This window comes from Triturus cristatus, chromosome 5_2, assembly GCF_964204655.1.
Source record: "Triturus cristatus chromosome 5_2, aTriCri1.1, whole genome shotgun sequence".
In the NCBI taxonomy this organism is placed as follows: domain Eukaryota; kingdom Metazoa; phylum Chordata; class Amphibia; order Caudata; family Salamandridae; genus Triturus; species Triturus cristatus.
The window spans coordinates 777,265,409-777,285,747 of NC_140588.1; the positions used below are offsets into that span (position 1 = coordinate 777,265,409).

At 44.6% G+C, this 20,339-nt stretch overlaps 2 protein-coding genes across 2 annotated transcripts in view; one reads left to right on the plus strand and one right to left on the minus strand.

Moving 5' to 3' along the window:
- Window positions 1–1,126, plus strand: part of LOC146829255 (uncharacterized) — an 80,429-nt gene extending 79,303 nt beyond the window's left edge. Inside the window, exon 4 of the mRNA XM_085606455.1 lies at window positions 995–1,126. Within this exon, the coding sequence (XP_085462581.1) occupies window positions 995–1,126 (132 nt within the window). The remainder of the gene's footprint in view (window positions 1–994) is intronic.
- A 731-nt stretch (window positions 1,127–1,857) lies between these two features.
- Window positions 1,858–20,339, minus strand: part of FRMD7 (FERM domain containing 7) — a 669,715-nt gene continuing 651,233 nt past the window's right edge. Inside the window, exon 12 of the mRNA XM_085606672.1 lies at window positions 1,858–3,445. Coding sequence (XP_085462798.1) covers window positions 2,384–3,445 — 1,062 coding nt within the window. The 3' untranslated portion in view covers window positions 1,858–2,383. The remainder of the gene's footprint in view (window positions 3,446–20,339) is intronic.

Here is a 20,339-nt window from a genome sequence, read left to right on the forward strand (position 1 = left end):
GCATGAGCAGCTTGATCTACATAAGCAGGTGGGAGAGCATGGTGAGGCAAAAGCCCAACAGTTGGCTGTGGCAGCTCATTCTTGTTACAATGATCAGAGGTGTTACCCGAAACCTGTCCCTGGATGCTTGTTTCCGGTCCAGGGAAGACATGTCTTGGCAATCCAGGACAGTTCCCATGAGGCATAGGGTCAAGACTGATTTGCGTATAGCTGTGTCTGAACTGGGGTGGCGAAGTGAGCTAAAGAGCGATGATGGATTCAGCCCAGATCTGTGACTGGGGCTGAGTGTCTGAAAAGTTTCAGCGCTCCGTCCATCATCTCCTTGTGTTTTCTTTGTTCGCCCTAAGTTGGCAGGGTATGCCCAGACGTGGGTCCCTTGCTCACTTTGCCACTGGATTCAAGTTAGCCTGGCTGATGAGGGCTGTTAGCCCGAAACCGGTCCCAGGTTGCTTGTTTCCGGTCCAGGGAAGAAATGGCTTGGCAGTTCGAGCTGGACTGTTCCCATGAAGCCCAGGGTCAAGACTGATTTGCATATAGCTGTGTCTGAACTAGGGTGGCGATGTGAGCTAAAGAACGATGATGGATTCAACCAAGATCTGTGACAGGGGGTGAGTGTCTGAAAAGTTTCAGTGCTCTGTCCATCATCTTCTTGTGTTTGCATCATGCCCTGACCACTTAATTAGACCCTTGTAGTGAAGGGGGGCACCGTCTGGGTTGGCTGCCTTGGCGGTGCTACTCACTCACTGTATAGGGTAAGTTGTCACCACTGAAACTTGAGGTCTGTAACAAAGCAATGGCTGAGGGTAGGGGGAAGTGAGGGTGTGGAGAGGTGATATTAACGTTCCCATATCAAGACTACTAAACTGACTCCACATTTCAATGCATGCAGGCTTCTGAAATTACTGATGAATCAAATCTTATTTGCTATAATGAGGTCCATGAACAAAGGACAGAGCCAATGCTTCTCCCTGTATGTAATTTTTCTCTTTTTTAGTTTGACATTAGCTCTGGCAGCAGCATAAGCTGTCCCTTGCCAGATGTAAAGAAGAGATACAGGGCATATGATCAAAGGACAGGAATTCCTAAAGAGAATAGCATAAGACACCAGGGGCTGTATTACAAATAGTGCCCTGGGGGCATAACAAGCATGAGCGCCTGCTTTTTGCGCCCCCAGGAAACTATGGATTACAGATGGGGCCACAGGAACTTGTGCGGCCCCTTTATAACACTGCCAGTGCTACCTTGAGAGGGTATTCCCTTATTTACATGGGGGCCAATTTGTATAATTATAATTTTTATCGTGTGTTATGGATTTGGGCGCAGAGGCAAACATGCCCTTAGGAGGCGAACTGACAGTGCACCACAAAAAGGTGGGGCACAGTCAGTGTGCCTGGAAACAAGCCATCTGCATGGGGGAAAGAGGGTCCCATGAACCCCGCAGACAATCCCATGCAGGCTTGTGCAGGTACTCACTGCACATGCCGGCAGGGGGATCTCTCGCCCCTACTCGATCTGCAGGCAGGTTGCCACCTGCAATGCAAAACATAAAGCAGCTTTGAACAGCCACTTCATATTTCACTGAATGCGCTGCCCTTGGGCAGTACAGGTTTGCAGCTGCCCTGAGGGCGCAGCAGTCATCATAATAGGTTGCACTGTCCCTGTTTGCACATCTGTTTACAGGTGAGCTGTGGCGCAAACAAGGACAGTACGCCCTATTAATAATATGGGCCCAGATCTTCATGTCAAGTTTGTTACCAGACCTAGAGATCACAGTATGACACTGAAGGGTGCAAGTTGAATCATAAAATATTTTTTATGAAAAGTACATAGAACATCAAGCCAATAAAAGTGGTGAAGGCAAAACAGTAACTACATTTAAAGAAAGGTCTGAAAGGCATTTGTAAGCTGTGATATTGAAATTGAGAGTAACTCAATGGGAATGCATGGGAAGTCTAGGAAAATGAACAAAGAAATGGGACTGGGTGTGTCTAGTGGTCGCTGCTGAAACAGAGGTGCACTCTTCATTATCGCTGCCAATGGAACGTTTTCCCATCATAGCAAAGCGTGTGTTCTTAAAAAATGATGACTTTAGAATACAATGTTCTTTGTGTGCAGATAAATTAATATTTTAAAACCATTATTTTCTTTGTAAATTATTTCTAATTCAGTTATAATTTTCACAAGTTTTCTCAATTCCGTCTTAATATGTAAATGCGTCCCAGGGTCCTTATTTCTGTAATGTTTGTTCCTACCGACGAGAAAAGCAAATCCCTTTGCATACATTTGTGTTTTGAGAACATTTATTTTTAACTACCATACTTATTACACTTTAGTCTAACTAAAGAGTCACCAAGTTTATAATCGGCCATTCTACTTGGATGGGCTAGGTTGAAAAGTAATATGAAGATGGCCGGGATGGTCTCTCTTGGCTGCCTTGTACATTGGGCTGAACATCTTCATCGACGTCGCCAAGTTGAAGACTACCTGAGGACAAGCGGACTCTAGCTATTTGCGACTTTACATTTTTACCAAACAAAGAGTAATAGAAGGGATTCAGGACTTCCGACTCTGAGTCGCTAGACTCTGTCCCGCTGTAGACATATCGCTCTGTTGCTCTCTGAACTCCTGTTGCATCTGTTTGAAGTGGGAGTGCTTGCTTTGCCAGTGCATATCTTTGCCTTCTGCTGAGAGGTGGGCAGTACCCCAAGGGTCTGAACTCTGACCCGGAATGATAAACAATGGACTTCATGTCTGACTGACTCCAGGATCGTTTGGTCTGCTGCCCTTGAAAATCTAGGCGATTTGCATGCATGGTCCTACTTTCATGTTCTGATTCCATGTAGGTGCTACTGTCGCTACTACAACTTGTCCTCCGTTGGTTTGGTTGCTGGTACTGATTTTCTGAGCCCACATATTCACCCATGTAAGAAGGATTTGATGGACTGGGGAAAGGGCAACTATTCAATTTGAATATTTCGTCAGGTACAGCTGATGTACGTCTTGGAGCTGGAGGTGGCTTGTCCAGATAAAAGAAGACTGGAGAGGCAGTTGTGTGGTGCTGGTGTCTTGCAGAGGTTCCTTTAGAATGGGCATCTGTGCAGGTTAGTTGGGGCGTAACCTCTTTCATGCTCCCCACACAAGAGCTTTTAATGTTCCTTTCACACGTGCTCTGGACTTGAGGAAAGGACGGCATGTTCCGTGGTCTGTGTTTTGTAACTCCGGCATAGTTTGTCTCAGGGTACATAAATGCAGGGATTGAGGCATTACTAGTAGATTTGTTGGAAAATTCTGGGCCTGCTTCAGGTAGGGAGCGCTCGAGCTCCGATGCAAATGTTATTTCAACAGAAGAGTTCCTTCGTCTGCTATCCATCATTGGCTCCCAGTACTCGCTAGTCACACTTCTGGAGCACCGCTTGCTGGTATACACAAGTCTTAGGTCATTAACCTGGTGGAAGAGACAGAACAGTTATGTCAGATAGGTTAGTGAACACTCATGCTGGCTCAGCGACTCAACATTTGTAGCATTCTGAAGGAACACTCGCTGTAATAGCCAAAAAAGATAGCATACCAATTAAAGCATGAGTGAGTCTTTATTCGCAGCAGTTTTTTCATTAGTTTTAACATATATTCTGAAGACCACCACTTTTTGAATGAGTGTGCATCAATGTTCAAGCCCTACAGCACAATCATTGTGGTCATTGTAGTAGGATGAGAGAGAAGTGCAAAGCTGGTGCCTGAAGAAGGTTGAGAATTTCAAGCTCAGAGATGTGTCCCCATAGGGTTACGCTAACATTGGAAATATGTTTTGAACTCTCCAAGGTTTGCCAAAGAAACCCAGCGATACTCAGGAAATGTGCACCAGTCGTTAATTTTCTAGTGTACTCCAATGCAGAATGTCCAGTGAACGGAAAATGTGTGTCCTCCTAGTGTCTTAAACTCAGTGCAAGGGGTAGGTGAATATACATTTATGTGTGTGGTTGTCACAGGCTTTGCAGTCTTGCCCTCTCAAGAAATTGCAGACTCCCACTCCTATCCTTGAAATTAGGAATGTGGAAATTGTGCCATGCTGACTGATATTTGCATTTGAAAGTGGATTTTACCAACAGAAAATTCCACCAAAGCTGAACCGGTAACTCAAGATTTTATATTTTCAAAGTGCCTATTTTGTGACCCTTCAGTGCATTTAGGTACATCAGATACATTGTGACTCAAGCCCTGTTGCTTTTTCTATGCACTTCAGTGATATACTCTGGTTCTGGCTGCATGTACATGTCAGGGTGGACTCGAAGATCTTATTCCTCACATTGAATTTATTTCATGGTCTTGCAATGACACAATTATGGAATACTTTTCATGAGAATATCCCTTCAAGAAACCTTTGCTCCAATGCTGTTACTGCTCTATTTTCTATGGACATTATTTGGAGTCCAATCTTGATCCTGATTCGGGGCAATCAAGAGTTTGCTCATGAATTGGGATTACAAGTAGTAAGCAAGTTTTGCACTTTTTTCCTCTGCCATGTAATCATTTTAATAACTTATGAAAGGAAAACCATAATACTTTGACTTGGTAGCTCCAAAGGTGAGAAAATATCCGGTAATACCACATTATTCCCCATTCTAAGGTGAAGAATTCATAATGGAGAGATAATCATCAACCTGCAGTATTGGTTTTTACCAGTTGTGCTTTTACCTCCCCAGATAACAGGCAACTCTTAATGCAGCCCTAAGTGCATGTGGTGCCAGTGCAGTTGATCAGTATTTCTAGCACAAACCGACACAATGAATAACTTACATATTTAGGAAACTATGATTTTTAAATTTATTTGAATGTCACTGTTCCGGAAATTGACTTTCCTTGATCAGTTGCCATCTTATGTTCATCTTACTGAGGCTCCTATATGGTTTTAGATTCTATTATGAGTCTAAGGTAGTAAACATGTATTTATGAAGATTCAATTTGATGTTTAAAGTAAAGTTTGAGGTGTTTGTGATATTTGTGTTGACACTGTAAACAGTGCGAGTTTTATGTCACACTGTTGTTGATCATCTAGTCACATCTTGGGGAGGGCTGGGCCCCAGGGATGGAGCAATGTGCACTGGAAGATGGGAAAGAGAGGAAGTTCATTTCTGCAAGGTGGAGACCTTTGTCTCAACCAAAGTGGCTACTCGATTTTGATCTTTGGGCCTATAAGGTGAAGGACCAGCGGAGACAACCCTTCCAGGGACACCTACAAATCTGCACTCAGGATGTACCACAAGCAGATCCAAGAAGCCAGGAAAGGGGCCTTCGTGATCAGACTCAAATACTGCACTATCTCTGGCAAAAAACTCTTCAACATCGTCAAAGAGCCAATCTGTCAGCCGCCGCCATCACCATCATCCCTTAACAGATCCACTGCGATGACCATTCAGACGTTTCCCACAACAAAATTCTCAAGATCTACTCCAGCTTCACACCCCAATCCACCAAAGAGGACATCATCATGCAACCCCCCACCAGCATCTGGAGCACCCATCCACTAGCGAACCTCAGATGACACTGCCAGAATCATGCAGACCATCCACTCAGGGTACCCCTCTGCCCCCGCCCCTCTCCCACATGAACAACCAGGGAAGCACACTGATCAGCGCCAACTTCACCACCATCATCAACTCCTCCCTCCTCAGTGGAAACTTCCCTGACAGCTTGAAACACACAGAGGTCACTGCCCTGCTGAAGAAACAATTGGCAAACACAAAAGATCTCAGCAACTACAGGCTCATCTCCCTCTTACCTTTCCCAACCAATGTCCTGGAGAAAGTGATCAACAAGCAACGCTCCACCAATCACAGCACCACCTCCTGGACTCCACCCAGTCAGGGTTCTGTTGCAACTACAGCATGGAAACAGCCCGCCTGGCAGCAATGGATGACATCCGATCAATCATGGACGGAGGAGAAACCACTGCACTTATCTTGCTCGACCACTTGATGACATTCAACACCGTCTCCGATGGCACCTTCATCGCTAGACTCCTCTCCAACAGGACACAAAGAGTTAGACTCTCCACTTTCATTTCCAAACACAAGAAGCTCATCTGTGGAATCCCCCAGTGTTCCTCCCTCAGTCAAACTCTGTTCAATGTTTACATGACACCTCTCACCCACATTATAATAACCTATGACATCAACATCATCTCCTACGCCGATGACACTCTGCTCATACTCTCCCTCAACGACATGAACAACACCACCAGGAACAACTTCACCACCTGCATGTCTGACGTGGCCAGCTGGATGTGAGAGAACTGCTTTAAATTCAACATGGACAAAACAGAGATCCACGCCAGAAACCTCAGCATCATCCTTGATGACAAGCTCTCGATGAACAAACTGGTCAATGCTTTGATCGCATGCTGCTTCCACATCCACAGAATGTTTTGCAAAATCTTCAAATGGTTCCTCATGTACACAAGACGCACGGTCATCCAGGCCCTCATTACCAGCAGACTCGACTATGGCAGTGCACTCTACTTTGGCATCTCCAACCAACTCAGGCAAAGAGTCCAAACCATACAGAACATCATATCCAGACTCACCCTTAGCATCTTCAGATGCATGCACATCGCTCCCTACCTCAGAGGCCTGCAGTGGCAACCATCCAGAAATCCTGCAAATTCAAGTTTTTCATCTATGTCTAAAAGCCCTCCACAACACAGAACCAGCCTACCTCAACAACCGACTCCAGCTCTACCAAGCCTCCAGCTTCCCCTCCTTCTCCCTTGCACGAATCCTCTGCATCCGCAAAAGCAAGACAGAAGGGCATGCTTTCTCCTTCATTGCCGCTGAAAACTGGAACTAACTCCCTCTACTAATCAGGACTGCCACTCCAGTTCTCAACTTCCGCAAGAAGCTGGAGATCTGGCTGTTCAACTAGGAGCACTGCCAGACCTACGCTGCTGCTCCAGCGCCTGGATACCTTCACAGGTGATAAGCTGCTCCATACAAATCCACATGATATAACATAATATAACCATTTATTATTGTAGATGAGATTTTACTATGGTACAGTCGTGGCAACAGGATCCTGCTTCCTTTTTCTCATTGCACATTTGCTGAAAGATTTAGGTAGCCCAATTCATGTCTACTTTAAAAGAAATGAACTTCCAGGGTATTCATTTGAAAGAGAATGCCCAATGTTTTCAAATGGAAAAAGAAAAGAGGTAAGAATGAGGGCACCCACCAAATGCAAGGAGATGTCCACGCAGGGGAGCTCCTTTACAATAAAAGTTTGTTGGAATGTGAAAGGCAAGGCTAAAATCATCTTTGGCAGAGACAGAGAGGACGGGATGAAGAACAGATGCAGCGATACTCTAAAATACTGTTAGAATGTAGGATTTGTCCTGATATTCTGTTTATTAGCTGCTACTGTTTAGACTAGTCTGTATGTTTTTACAGTAACAATCAACCATGTTGTTTACACTAGTATAGGATTTAGATTTTAATGAAAATGGTAAAAGTATGTTCTTAGTGCTTGTTCTTGAGTGTCTCTATTCATGATGAAAGAAGGTTTGAAACCTACTAACAAGTACTCCTGTGAGTCTTATGGGGCTAATTGTTCCGCAGATTGCACAATTCTCATAAAATGTTCAGGTACTTTATGGGTTACAGTCCACAGGGGTTCCCGTATTTATAGTTGGTATGTTGACTATGTCTGCTATACCAGTGGATCTACAGATCCCAAAGCTTAGGCCATTTTGTAGAACTGTTTCAGAAAACTTATCAATCTGTTTTTAAAAAAGGTTTACTTTTTTGCAAACATTTGTTTGAAAGTTGGCAGTGGTACTCTGGACCACTGACTATTCCCCATCCCAATTTTTTTTTTAATTAACAAAGGGGAAGGGGAAATAAAGAGAACTTCCTTTCATGAATGGGTTATCAGTCCAGGTCAGGAGTCTTAATTTGTGTGTGTTCTGTGACTGAAACCCATAGCATGACAATGTGATATTTGGAAGGATTGACTATAACATGCCCCTTCCAAAATATCTATTCATCCATTTTAGGAGTCAGTAGAGTTTTACCTGCTCCTAAAATGGGATTAAAAAATTGCAAAACAATTCCGGTTGCAAACAGCAATTTGGGGTGGTGCAGTGCAAAGGTGCACATTCTTTACACTTCACAGAAGTCTTATAAGAACAATATCTGACACACAAAATGTACGAACACATTGCACATGATTCTTAAGTGCCACCATGATTTATACACAATTTGCATTTGACATTGTTACTGTAGAGAGTCTTTACTGTAGAATTGCATTTTCTCACATGTTTACTAATGTCGAAAGAAGAATTTCTAATGTTTAATTTAGGAACGGTATTAACTAAATAAGAAATGTGTTTTAGTATAAATGATCTATAAATAATCATCGGGTATTGATTAATAAAGTGACTGACATGTAATAACAAATGTTTAAGCTTCGTTACCACTAAAGGATTTATGTTATAACAAACAGTAGTTGTTTCCAACCATCCTTTTCACTTTACTGCTGAACCATCACTCAAGATTCCTAAACGTGTGCTATATTGTCTGTGTGACTTTTAGGGATATCGTTATTAGCTCACAACTATCCTTATATGTGTAGGATCCTAACGTAGGTCAAACAATAAAAGTTTATCAATGCAGGCATTAATGTTACCTGTATGTACTTTCAAATGTAGTTCCCACTTACGCCTACTATTGTATAATATAATTATTCACTATATGCCAATGAAACATGAACTAAAGTACTAAAATAATTAAACTCATATAGGTTTAAAGGTGCATACGCACATTAAATGTGCATTATTGATTTAATACCATGTTAGCTTTTACTGAAGGCTTGTATTTCTACTTATTGTATTTCATAAAGCCATTGTACTGTACTGTCTGCTGACTTCACTTTTTGTAGGTGTTCTCATGCATTGCTAGTTTAGAATAGATGCAATACTTGCAACAGTAATCGATACATTGCCTGAGAAGGAACAAAAGGCCTATTTAACGTTGTGTGAGGCTGAATGATGTGTCGTCCCCATGTCCAGTCTGAGATTTTTCTCTACTGTTGCAGCCTTCAATGTAAAGTTTCTATGGGCAAAGAACTTCATATGATGATGCACCTAAGTGGCGAACAAAGCAAAACCAAAGGGAATGATGGACGGAGTGTTGAACATTGCAAGCACTCACCCCCAGTCAACTGATCTGGGTTTAATCCATCACCGTTCTTTAGCCCACTCTGCCACCCCAGTTCAGACATGGCCATATGCAAATCAGTCTGACCCTGTGCCTCATGGGAACAGTCCAGCCCGAACTGCCAAGCCATGTCTTCCCTGGACCGGTTTCTGGCATTTCAGCCCTCTTCAGCCAGGCTTGCTTGAATCCAGTGGCAAAGTGAGCAAGGGACTCACGTCTGAGCATACCCTGCCAACTTATGGCGAACAAAGCAAAACTAAAGGGAATGATGGACGGAGTGTTGAACATTGCAAACACTCATCCCCAGTCAACTGATCTGGGTTTAATCCATCTCCGTTCTTTAGCCCACTCTGCCACCCCAGTTCAGACATGGCCATATGCAAATCAGTCTGACCCTGTGCCTCATGGGAACAGTCCAGCCCGAACTGCCAAGCCATGTCTTCCCTGGACCGGAAACAAGCTTCCTAGGACCGGTTTCTGGCATTTCAGCTGTCTTTAGCCAGGCTTGCTTCAGACATGGCCATATGCAGATCAGTTGACTGGGGGTGAGTGCTTGCAATGTTCAACACTCCGTCCATCATTTCCTTTGGTTTTGCTTTGTTCGCCATAAGTTGGCAGGGTATGCTCAGACGTGAGTCCCTTGCTCACTTTGCCACTGGATTCAAGCAAGCCTGGCTGAAGACGGCTGAAATGCCAGAAACCGGTCCTAGGAAGCTTGTTTACGGTCCAGGGAAGACATGGCTTGGCAGTTCGGGCTGGACTGTTCCCATGAGGCACAGGGTCAGACTGATTTGCATATGGCCATGTCTGAACTAGGGTGGCAGAGTGGGATAAAGAACGGTGGTGGATTAAACCCAGATCAGTTGACTGGGGGTGAGTGCTTGCAATGTTCAACACTCCGTCCATCATTTCCTTTGGATTTGCTTTGTGCACCTAAGTGGCATCACCTGTGGGTTTTGTGGACTATAACCTATTGACAGCTGGAGAAAGGAGGCTGGCTCGGTCTTGCTGGAGCCCCTTCCTGATTTCTTCTTTTGACTTTACTGAACGTTCCTCTGTCTGCTTTTGTGGACTTCTGGTCTAACCTTTCTGCGGCTCCATGCAGAATTTCCTTTCAGCCCCTTGCAGACCCCTTCCATGATTCTCCACTGCCCTTTGTGTGGACTTTATTGAGGTTTAGAGTTCAATGATCCCTCTGGACCTTGTCTTAAGGGTGGCTTAGGCTGAAACTTATTTAGTCCTAAATCCTTTGTCCAAACGTCCGATATGCTAAGACTTGCCTTACATAGCCCAATGTGCCTTGCCCTTCATACTGACCTGGAACTCTTTGGTTTCTGAGACTCTCTGAACTAACTGAACCATTTTATCCTTTTGCACTTTACTTTTATTGTTTAGATTGCTAATGTAATGTAACTGGACCCGTTTATGGGCTGGCTTTCCTTTCCCCTCTCTCTCCCCCCCCCCCCCCCCCCCTATGGGGGGCTTGCCGCCCTGTCCCCTCTTCTGCCTTCCCTTTGGGGGTCTTTTCATCCCCCCCGCTTTCTCTTTCCCCCTCCCGCCTCTGACTCCTCCCCTTCCTCTCCCCCCCCTCCTTTCCCCTTCCTCCTCCTCCTCGGTACGGACCCCCCAGGTGGGGGTATCGGAGCTGGGTGAGCGCCTGCCGCAGGTACATCGGCGGGGGTGGCCCTCCCGAGCAGCGGCACCAATGTTCTTAGTTAGTATGGGGGTGGGGGGAGGGGGGGATTGTTGGGGGTAGGGTAGTATTGCATATTATACTGATCTGCTCACTGTAAGTGTTGAACGTACCACTTGGGGTACTAGTTGAGTGTCTTATTTGCTGATAACCATTGACAATGTGGGTTGGGATGTACCTCATCGTTGGAGGGGCGGATCTTTGTGAGTGGGATGCCAGAGCGTGGCTTATGCTCAGGAAAATGCACAGATGACGCATGCATATGGGATGTAACTGTTCACTATTGTTATCTGATGCTCAATAAAGATATTTAAAAAAAAAAATAGATTGCTAATGTATAGGAGGGATAATTAGAGATTATTTTCTGACCATCAAGTATTGACGTTACTAGCATCCATCACAATTACTGAGCTTCTCGTGTGTTTCATATAGATTCCAATTAATTTCTTTAGGAGTCTTGGTCCCTCTGTTGCAATATTATATTTCTATAGTGTGGTCTTGAGAGTCATTTACTGAATCTGATCACTAATTTGTCAAAAACACCCTTGAACTTGGTTACCGATTTCCGGTCCTCATTGTTTAGCCTAGGTATTGTAGGCTTGTGGCTGCACTGTTAATTGGATCTATAAAGAGTGAGCACCCTAACAACTCCTACCCCTCAGTGCTACTAAAAAGTTCCATCGAAGGATCATGAGTGAATGACTGCACACAAGGATAGAAGATAATTAAATACTAAAACAAAGAGAATGTGGGCCCAGAAAATGCTGGATCAAACCTGGTAGTACGTCGGATGGTTTATCCAATGATGTAGGAGAATCTAGGGTGCCCTATCTAGAAATTGCCCAAGCCCAGTCCAAACCCCAAAACCCCATAGTTCGGCTGGAACATTGATGGAGTACCAACAGTTATAAGACAATTTGTAGCAGTGAAGGAATGTTAGGATTAATAGCGATGCGGGTTGCGATTGCTCATGGTTATATTCTGGTGTTTTGAAATGGCTGTATGGTGTCAGGCGGAGTTGATTTGAGTCAATCTCTGAATGTGGCTCTTAATGCAGAGAAGTTGAAGTGGTTATCGGCTCCATCATGACCTAAGATCCCAGGATTTATACCTATGTGGTAAGTCTCAGTGTAGAAGACACTGGGTGTGGTTGTTTGCTGTGTTGTGATGTTTGTTGTGTCTTTCGGATAGGGACTTTCCTTTGTGTGACGTGGTTGGTATAGCTGATCTCAATGTACATGGAATAACTGTATCAATCCAAATGAAACCCCACTGGTCGAGGTTTCATTTGAAGTGAATGTTAGGATTGTTTTGGATTTTTTGGAGAGAAATCGTAAAGGAGGATGAGCTGCTACAGGAAATAAGGTTGACGTCACAGTGTGCCGGCGCTGCTATAGGTTGGTTGCTGTAAAGCTGCACTGGGATTGGTTGTATACGTCACAGAGAACCATGCTGGTATTGGTTGTGAGAATGAACAAGAGAACTCTGAGCGACATTTATTGCCTGGTTTTGATGGAAGATATAATTTGGGAACATTGTACTAAATTGAGCAAAAATGAAGTTCTTAAAAGCCATACAAAATATAGTAAGGGGTTATGTGTCTGTGCCCGTTAGAAAGGGAGAAGAGACACCATCTGAAGGTACACCAGCTTGCGTTATGGCAACATGAGTGGGTTTCCACACATGTCTTTGGCTCGCACAATGGCATAAGATCACAGAGAAAGATGGTGCATTGCATATAATATGATACTCTTAAAACTTGGGAACATACTTCATATCTTTGACAGAGAGACAGATTTCAGGGAAGAGTCAGGAAAGCCATGCGCACTTGTACAGATGATAGATGGGATATAGAAAACATGGAGAACTGACATAATTGAGGGAACTCAATTATATCCTGTGTCGACCAACGAAGGAGAAGACAAGGGTAAATAAAAAAGCATATAGAGACAGAAGAGACAGGGAATAATCCTGAAGACAGTGAAAGCCAATTAGATGAGGATTTTGTGACTGAATTATTGCTAAATTGTCCACCTTCATATAACGAAACACAGATTGCTGGATCAAGTAGTGCTCCTATGGGTGGGAAATTTGATGCGCCTTTTCCTCAATACAATACAAATCCGGATTTAGTTGTGAAGAATCCAGTAACTACAGTTCCTTATATATCACATACTCTAAATGCCCCAGATGCATTGACAGTTAGTTCCAGGCGCAATTGGTCCTGTAGTCTCGCTGTATAAGCCTGAGTCAGAGGGGAATAACATGCATACAATACAAGATCCATAGACTTCCATGATTCTGGCACAGGGGAACACTTCTGGTGTTTCCAATGCAACACCTACTTTGAATCAGACAAGAATTGACTGGTCCAAAATGTGTCCTCAGAGACTGTGACCGTTTTTCACTTCCAATTCAACTGTCCCGCAGATGATGAATTTCAGTTTCCGTGGGACAGAAATGCCCATGGGAATGCCAGCTTCTGACATGTCCCTTTTGCATTGACGGCTACCTTAAGCAGTGGTACTTATAGTGGAGAGAGAATTTTAAATACTCAAGCCGAACAACCAGGTCTTTCTGCTCGGTAATTCAATGATTGGCTTGGAGGTCTAGACACTCTGACAAGGAAGGAATAGAGGAGCTACTGCTAAAATGCCTAATAGAGAGAGAGAAAAGGTCACGGAAGTAGCCAAACTGAACATATGCATGGCAGAGATGATAATTGGAACCCTTAGTCCATCTCGCATAAAAGTTGGTCAACTATTATTCCTGTGTCAAGACATTACTAGGCGTGCAGGACTGCCTCATGACAGACTTTCAGAACTAGCTCAGAAACATGAGATTGACATAAGAGGTTCAAACTCCTACAGAGAAGCTACAGGTTGAGCTGTAGTGACGGAAACATTGTGAACATGCGTGTACCTGGAATGAAATTAGAGAATGAATACCCTATATACAGAAATGGAGAGAGCTGGATAAGTGGGAAGGTAGATAGTCAAAGAAAAAAGAGACATGGAAAGTCAGGATAGAAATTCTTCCATCTGGAACAGAGGAAGATGACGAAAACGTACACATGCTTCCCATGAGAGAGGTGCCTGATGGAGGGTGTGTTTATATACCATGGCCAATCTTACATCCTTCACAAATGATTTCCCGAAATTGAGAGAGAATCTAGTGGAGTGGTACAGACAGGTTGAGCGATTTGTGAAAATATCTAAAGTTTTATAGAAGCATTTGTATACCTTATTTGAAATCGTGGTGCCAAGCAACTTGCGGGTTGAATGTAATGTTGCTGTTGATTGGCCTGACGTAGACCCGATGAGACATCTTTAATCACAAGCTCCGTCCCCACTAGTGATGAAGAACTATCATCAGGTGACCACTCATTTGAAATTAAACATCTCTCTTAAAGAGATCTACTGGGTCAAGATTGACAGGACGACTCAAGAATCTAAAGAGTCAATTCATGCCTACTCTGCAAGATTGTTGCAAGCATTTAAACTGTTCATTGGGACAGAAAATAGCTCAGTAAAGTAGGTGGGACATTTTGTTTACAGATTTGTGCATGTGTTGAGCCCTGAGGCTAGTTCTATGATTCAGCAGCATGTGATTTGTTGGCTGAGTAAACCCATTGATGAAATCCTGAAGAGTAAACCCATTGATGAAATCCTGCCATACTATAGCGATGAGTTGGAAATTAAGCCCAAACATTTGAAAGAAAAGTTGACGATTGCTTAGAGGAAAGCAGCACAGAGAGATCAAACCAGCCATTTGTTGACAATGTGGCTCTCGTGCAGGGCGGATATCAAGAAGTCCCTATGATGCAAGGTGTTAATGGTTTTCAGCAGCAAGGGTTTTTGTCGCAAGGTAGAGGACGAGGTGCCGATGTTGAAGAAGACGCATCCTTGCTATGTCTGCAACAAGTTGGAGCATCGAAAGTGCAAATGTTTATTTAATGCTGGTAATATGGTAATGGAAATCAGGATCAGAATGGTGGATTTGTGCAGAGACAGGGTAATAACATGGTTCAACCACACCAGGCACAGAGACAAAGAGTTCAAAACCCCAATGTGCCCCAAGCCCAAACAGTACAAGTTACACAAGCACGTTGCCACAGCAAAATACAAATATTGCAAGTACGCAGAGGTACAATGCGAATCATGTTCCCAATGTGAATACTAATCCCTTTGTGAAACAGAACATGTCACAACAATATTCTATGATTTATATAGATGATTACAGCTCAGACTTGTCGCAATGACGGGGCCTGAGAGGGGAGGGGGAATGCGTACTTGGCGCAACCTCTGAGGTAGACCAGAGTGGTCCATATGTGAATGGTGAGGTAAATGGAAATCCTGTTTGATTTCTCGTTGACACTGGTGCTACCCGCTCTACTGTGAGAACAGCCGAGGTTCCAAAATGACCCCTCTAAACTCCTCCTCTCAGGAGAAAGAATCCAAGTTGTAGGAGTCGCCAATAAACAAATATTAGGTCCAGTTTCAGAACTGATACCTATCAAAATATGCTCTTTCGAGGATCATCACCGATTTGTGGTGTGTGATTGGAGTCCTGTTAATTTACTTGTACAAGACCTTTTATGTGAGCTAAACTGTTCAATTTGCTGTACCCCAAATGGTATTGAGTTTCACACTCATGATGAGGGCATTGTCTTCAAGCTTGCTAGACAGAAATAAGACATTGGAATGTACCCTTTGCTAATGAAAGATGCTTTGCCTTCAGAGTTGAGAGACATGGTGTTGCTTAAGTCTGGGACTTCTCAGGTAAAACATCAGACTTATCAAAGGTGGTGAACCAGCCCATATCCCTGTGAAGCCAAAAGCTGAGTATCAGAGAATTCCAGAGTACAATTTAACTCCTGAAATCATTGATGGGATTACTCCTGTGATTGATTCGATGATTGAGCAAGGCATTCTGAAGGAGATTATGGGGAGTCCATGTAACTCACCCATCATGTGTTTGCAGAAACCCAATGGCAAGTACTGCATAATGCGCGATCTGCAATAGTGGTTCATTGTTGTCCTGTCGTACCGAATCCAGCTGTGATATTGTCTCACATTCCATGTGAGGCTGAGTGGTGCTCTGTTATTGATTTGTGCCAAGCCTTCTTTTCTATACTGTTGCACGAGTATATCCAGTTTCTTTTCGCTTTACCCTTTCGGCAGCCATGTCTTGGCATGGTGCAGAGTCCCACAGGGCATACAGAAAGTCCCTCAATCTTTAATCAGATACTTAAAATGAATCTAAAGTCACATGTGATGTCTCAGCATGCAGGCCTGGTTCAATGCATTTATGGTCTTTTGGTGGCGTCGAATTCGCAAGAGGCTTGCAAATGTGACACTAATGCTTTGCTAATCCACTTAGATTAGAATGGAAATTAAGTGTCCCTAACCAAACTATAGTTTTGTCAAAAAGAAGTCCTGTATCTAGGACACCACATTGAGAAAGTAGTACAGAAGGTGTACCAAGAGAGAATCCTAGCAATTCTGAAAATTAATCCACTAACTACTCAGAAGGAAGTCTGAATGTTCTTTGGAATGGTGGGCTAGTATCAGCATGTGGATTCCCAATGTTTCCCTAATGGTCAAACCTCTCCAGAGGCTGACACACAAAGACGTGTCAGATCGGGTACGATGGGACGGCAAATGCATGCAGGTCTGCTCAGAGCTGCGAGAATGTCTCTGTTACGCCCCAACCCTAGGAATGCCTGATTATAACAAATATTGGGGCATATTATCATGCACAGAGTTAAAATTATAGCCGTTTTAGCGGCATAAAACTGCAGCTAAAGGGGCGATAATGGGCTTGATCATATGCCACAGACAATTCCAATAGAAGCCCATGTTGACACCAGAACATGGGCTTCTATGGGAGTTCTCAAGGGCATATTATCAAGCTCATTATCACCGCTTTAGTGGCAGTTTTCTGCCGCTGAAGCAGCAATAATTTTAACGCCATTTCTTGATAATATGCCCCATTGTTCTTTGTTTTGCAGTGAGAGAGAGTACTTACTCAAATTCACAGCAATGCTCACAAGCCAGTGGTTTTTTTCTTGATCCAGTAGCCTCCACATTGTCTGGTTGCCTTAAAGCTGTTGCTTTGACCTGTGTGATTCTAGAACAGTATGAGAGCATAGTTATTGATCACCCATTGAAAGTATTTGCACCCCACTAAGTTGAAGTGTTGCTAACCAGTACTTGAAGGCAGCACCTGACCAATAGTCGGCTTACCAGGTATGAGCGTATTATTTTGAGTGCCGAGAATGTCACCCTTAGGAGGTGTATTATTTTAAATCCTGCTACTCTGTTACCCCTTCCTGGGAACAAGACCGAGGGTGATGAAGCTGAACATGACTGCTTGGATGTTACTGAACTATGCACAAAGCCAAGACCTGACATACAAGATGTGCCACTACCCAAATCTGGGGTGGCATGGTGAGCAAAGGAAGGATGGATTTAACCCAGATCTATTGACTGGGGGTGAATGTTTTATTTGCTCTGCATTCTGTCCATCATCTGTGTGTCTTTTGCTTTCTCGCCCTAAGTGTGCCAGGCATGCCCAGACATGGGTCCCGGGCTCACTGTGCCACTGGATGCAAACTATACCAAAGGGGATGATGGACGGAACGTTTGAGCTAATCAAATGCTCACCCCCAGTCAACTGATCTGGGTTTAATCCATCATCATTCTTTAGCTCACTCCACCACCCCAGTTCAGACATGGCCATATGCAAATCAGTCTGACCCTGTGCCTCATGGGAACAGTCCAGCCCGAACTGCCAAGCCATGTCTTCCCTGGACCGGAAACAAGCATCCTGGGACCGGTTTCGGTTTCATAACCCTCATCAGCCACGCTATCCTGAATCCAGTGGCAAAGTGAGCAAGGGACCCACGTCTGGGCATTCCCTGCCAACTTAGGGCAAACAAAGCGATAACAAAGGGGATGATGAACGGAGCTTTTGAGCTAATCAAACACTCACCCCCAGTCAACTGATCTGAGTTTAATCCATCATCATTCTTTAGCTCACTTCACCACCCCAGTTCAGACATGGCCATATGCAAATCAGTATGACCCTGTGCCTTATGGGAACAGTCCAACCCAAACTAGCAAGCCACGTCTTCCCTGGACCGGAAACAAGCATCCTGGCACCGGTTTCGGGTTCATAAACCTCATCAGCCACGTTATCTTGAATCCAGTGGCAAAGTGAGCAAGGGACCCATGTTTGGGCATACCCTGCCAATTTAGGGCGAACAAAGCGATACCAAAGGGGATGATGGACAGAACATTTGAGCTAATCAAACACTCACCCCCAGGCAACTGATCTGGGTTTAATCCATCATCATTTTTTAGCTCACTCCACCACCCCAGTTCAGACATGGCCATATGCAAATCAGTTTGACCCTGTGCCTCATAGGAACAGTCCAGCCCGAACTGCCAAGCCATGTCTTACCTGGACCAGAAACAAGCATCCTGGGACCGGTTTCGGGTTCATAACCCTCATCAGCCATGCTATCTTGAATCCAGTGGCAAAGTGAGCAGGGGACCCACGTCTGGGCATACCCTGCCAACTAAGTGCGAACAAAGCGATACCAAAGAGGATGATGGACGAAGTGTTTGAGCTAATCAAACACTCACCCCCAGTCAACTGATCTGGGTTTAATCCATCATCATTCTTTAGCTCACTCCACCACCCCAGTTCAGACATGGCCATATGCAAATCAGTCTGACCCTGTGCCTCATGAGTACAGTCCAGCCCGAACTGCCAAGCCATGTCTTCCCTGGACCGGAAACAAGCATCCTGGGACCGGTTTTGGGTTCATAACCCTCATCAGCCACGCTATCTTGAATCCGGTGGCAAAGTGAGCAAGGGACCCACGTCCGGGCATACCCTGCCAACTTAGGGCGAACAAAGAGATACCAAAGGGGATGATGGACGGAGCGTTTGAGCTAATCAAATGCTCACCCCCAGTCAACTGATCTGGGTTTAATCCATCATCATTCTTTAGCTCACTCCACCACCCCAGTTCAGACATGGCCATATGCAAATCAGTCTGACCCTGTGCCTCATGGGAACAGTCCAGCCCGAACTGCCAAGCCATGTCTTCCCTGGACCGGAAACAAGCATCCTGGGACCGGTTTCGGTTTCATAACCCTCATCAGCCACACTATCTTGAATCCAGTGGCAAAGTGAGCAAGGGACCCATGTCTGGGCATTCCCTGCCAACTTAGGGCAAACAAAGCGATAACAAAGGGGATGATGAACGGAGCTTTTGAGCTAATCAAACACTCACCCCCAGTCAACTGATCTGGGTTTAATCCATCATCATTCTTTAGCTCACTCCACCACCCCAGTTCAGACATGGCCATATGCAAATCAGTATGACCCTGTGCCTTATGGGAACAGTCCAACCCGAACTAGCAAGCCACGTCTTCCCTGGACCGGAAACAAGCATCCTGGCACCGGTTTCGGGTTCATAAACCTCATCAGCCACGTTATCTTGAATCCAGTGGCAAAGTGAGCAAGGGACCCATGTCTGGGCATACCCTGCCAATTTAGGGCGAACAAAGCGATACCAAAGGGGATGATGGACAGAATATTTGAGCTAATCAAACACTCACTCCCAGGCAACTGATCTGGGTTTAATCCATCATCATTTTTTAGCTCACTCCACCACCCCAGATCAGACAGCGCCATATGCAAATCAGTTTGACCCTGTGCCTCATAGGAACAGTCCAGCCCGAACTGCCAAGCCATGTCTTACCTGGACCAGAAACAAGCATCCTGGGACCGGTTTCGGGTTCATAACCCTCATCAGCCACGCTATCTTGAATCCAGTGGCAAAGTGAGCAAGGGACCCACGTCTGGGCATACCCTGCCAACTTAGGGCAAACAAAGCGATACCAAATGGGATGATGGATGGAGCGTTTGAGCTATTCAAACACTCACCCCCAGTCAACTGATCTGGGTTTAATCCATCATCATTCTTTAGCTCACTCCATCACTGGTCACTGGTCAAGACTGATTTGCATATGGCTGGGTCCAAACTGGAATGGCATGGTGAGCAAAAAAACGATGGATTTAGGCCCAGATCTCTGTACTGGGGTGAATGTACGACATTGTTCTGCATTCTGTCCATCAATAGTTCTTTTTGCATTTGTCACCCCGAGTGGGACGGGTATGGTCAGACGTGAGTCCCGTGCTCTCCATGCCACTGGAATCGAGCTATTCTGGCTGAAGAGGGGTGAAACCCCAAAACCGGTCCTAGGATGCTTGTTTCCAGTCCAGGGAGGACGTGGCCTGGCAGTTCGGGCTGGACTGTTCCCATTGGGCACAGGGTCAAGACTGATTTGCATATGGCTGGGTCCAAACTGGAATGGCATGTTTAGCAAAAAAACGATGGATTTAGGCCCAGGTCTTTGTAC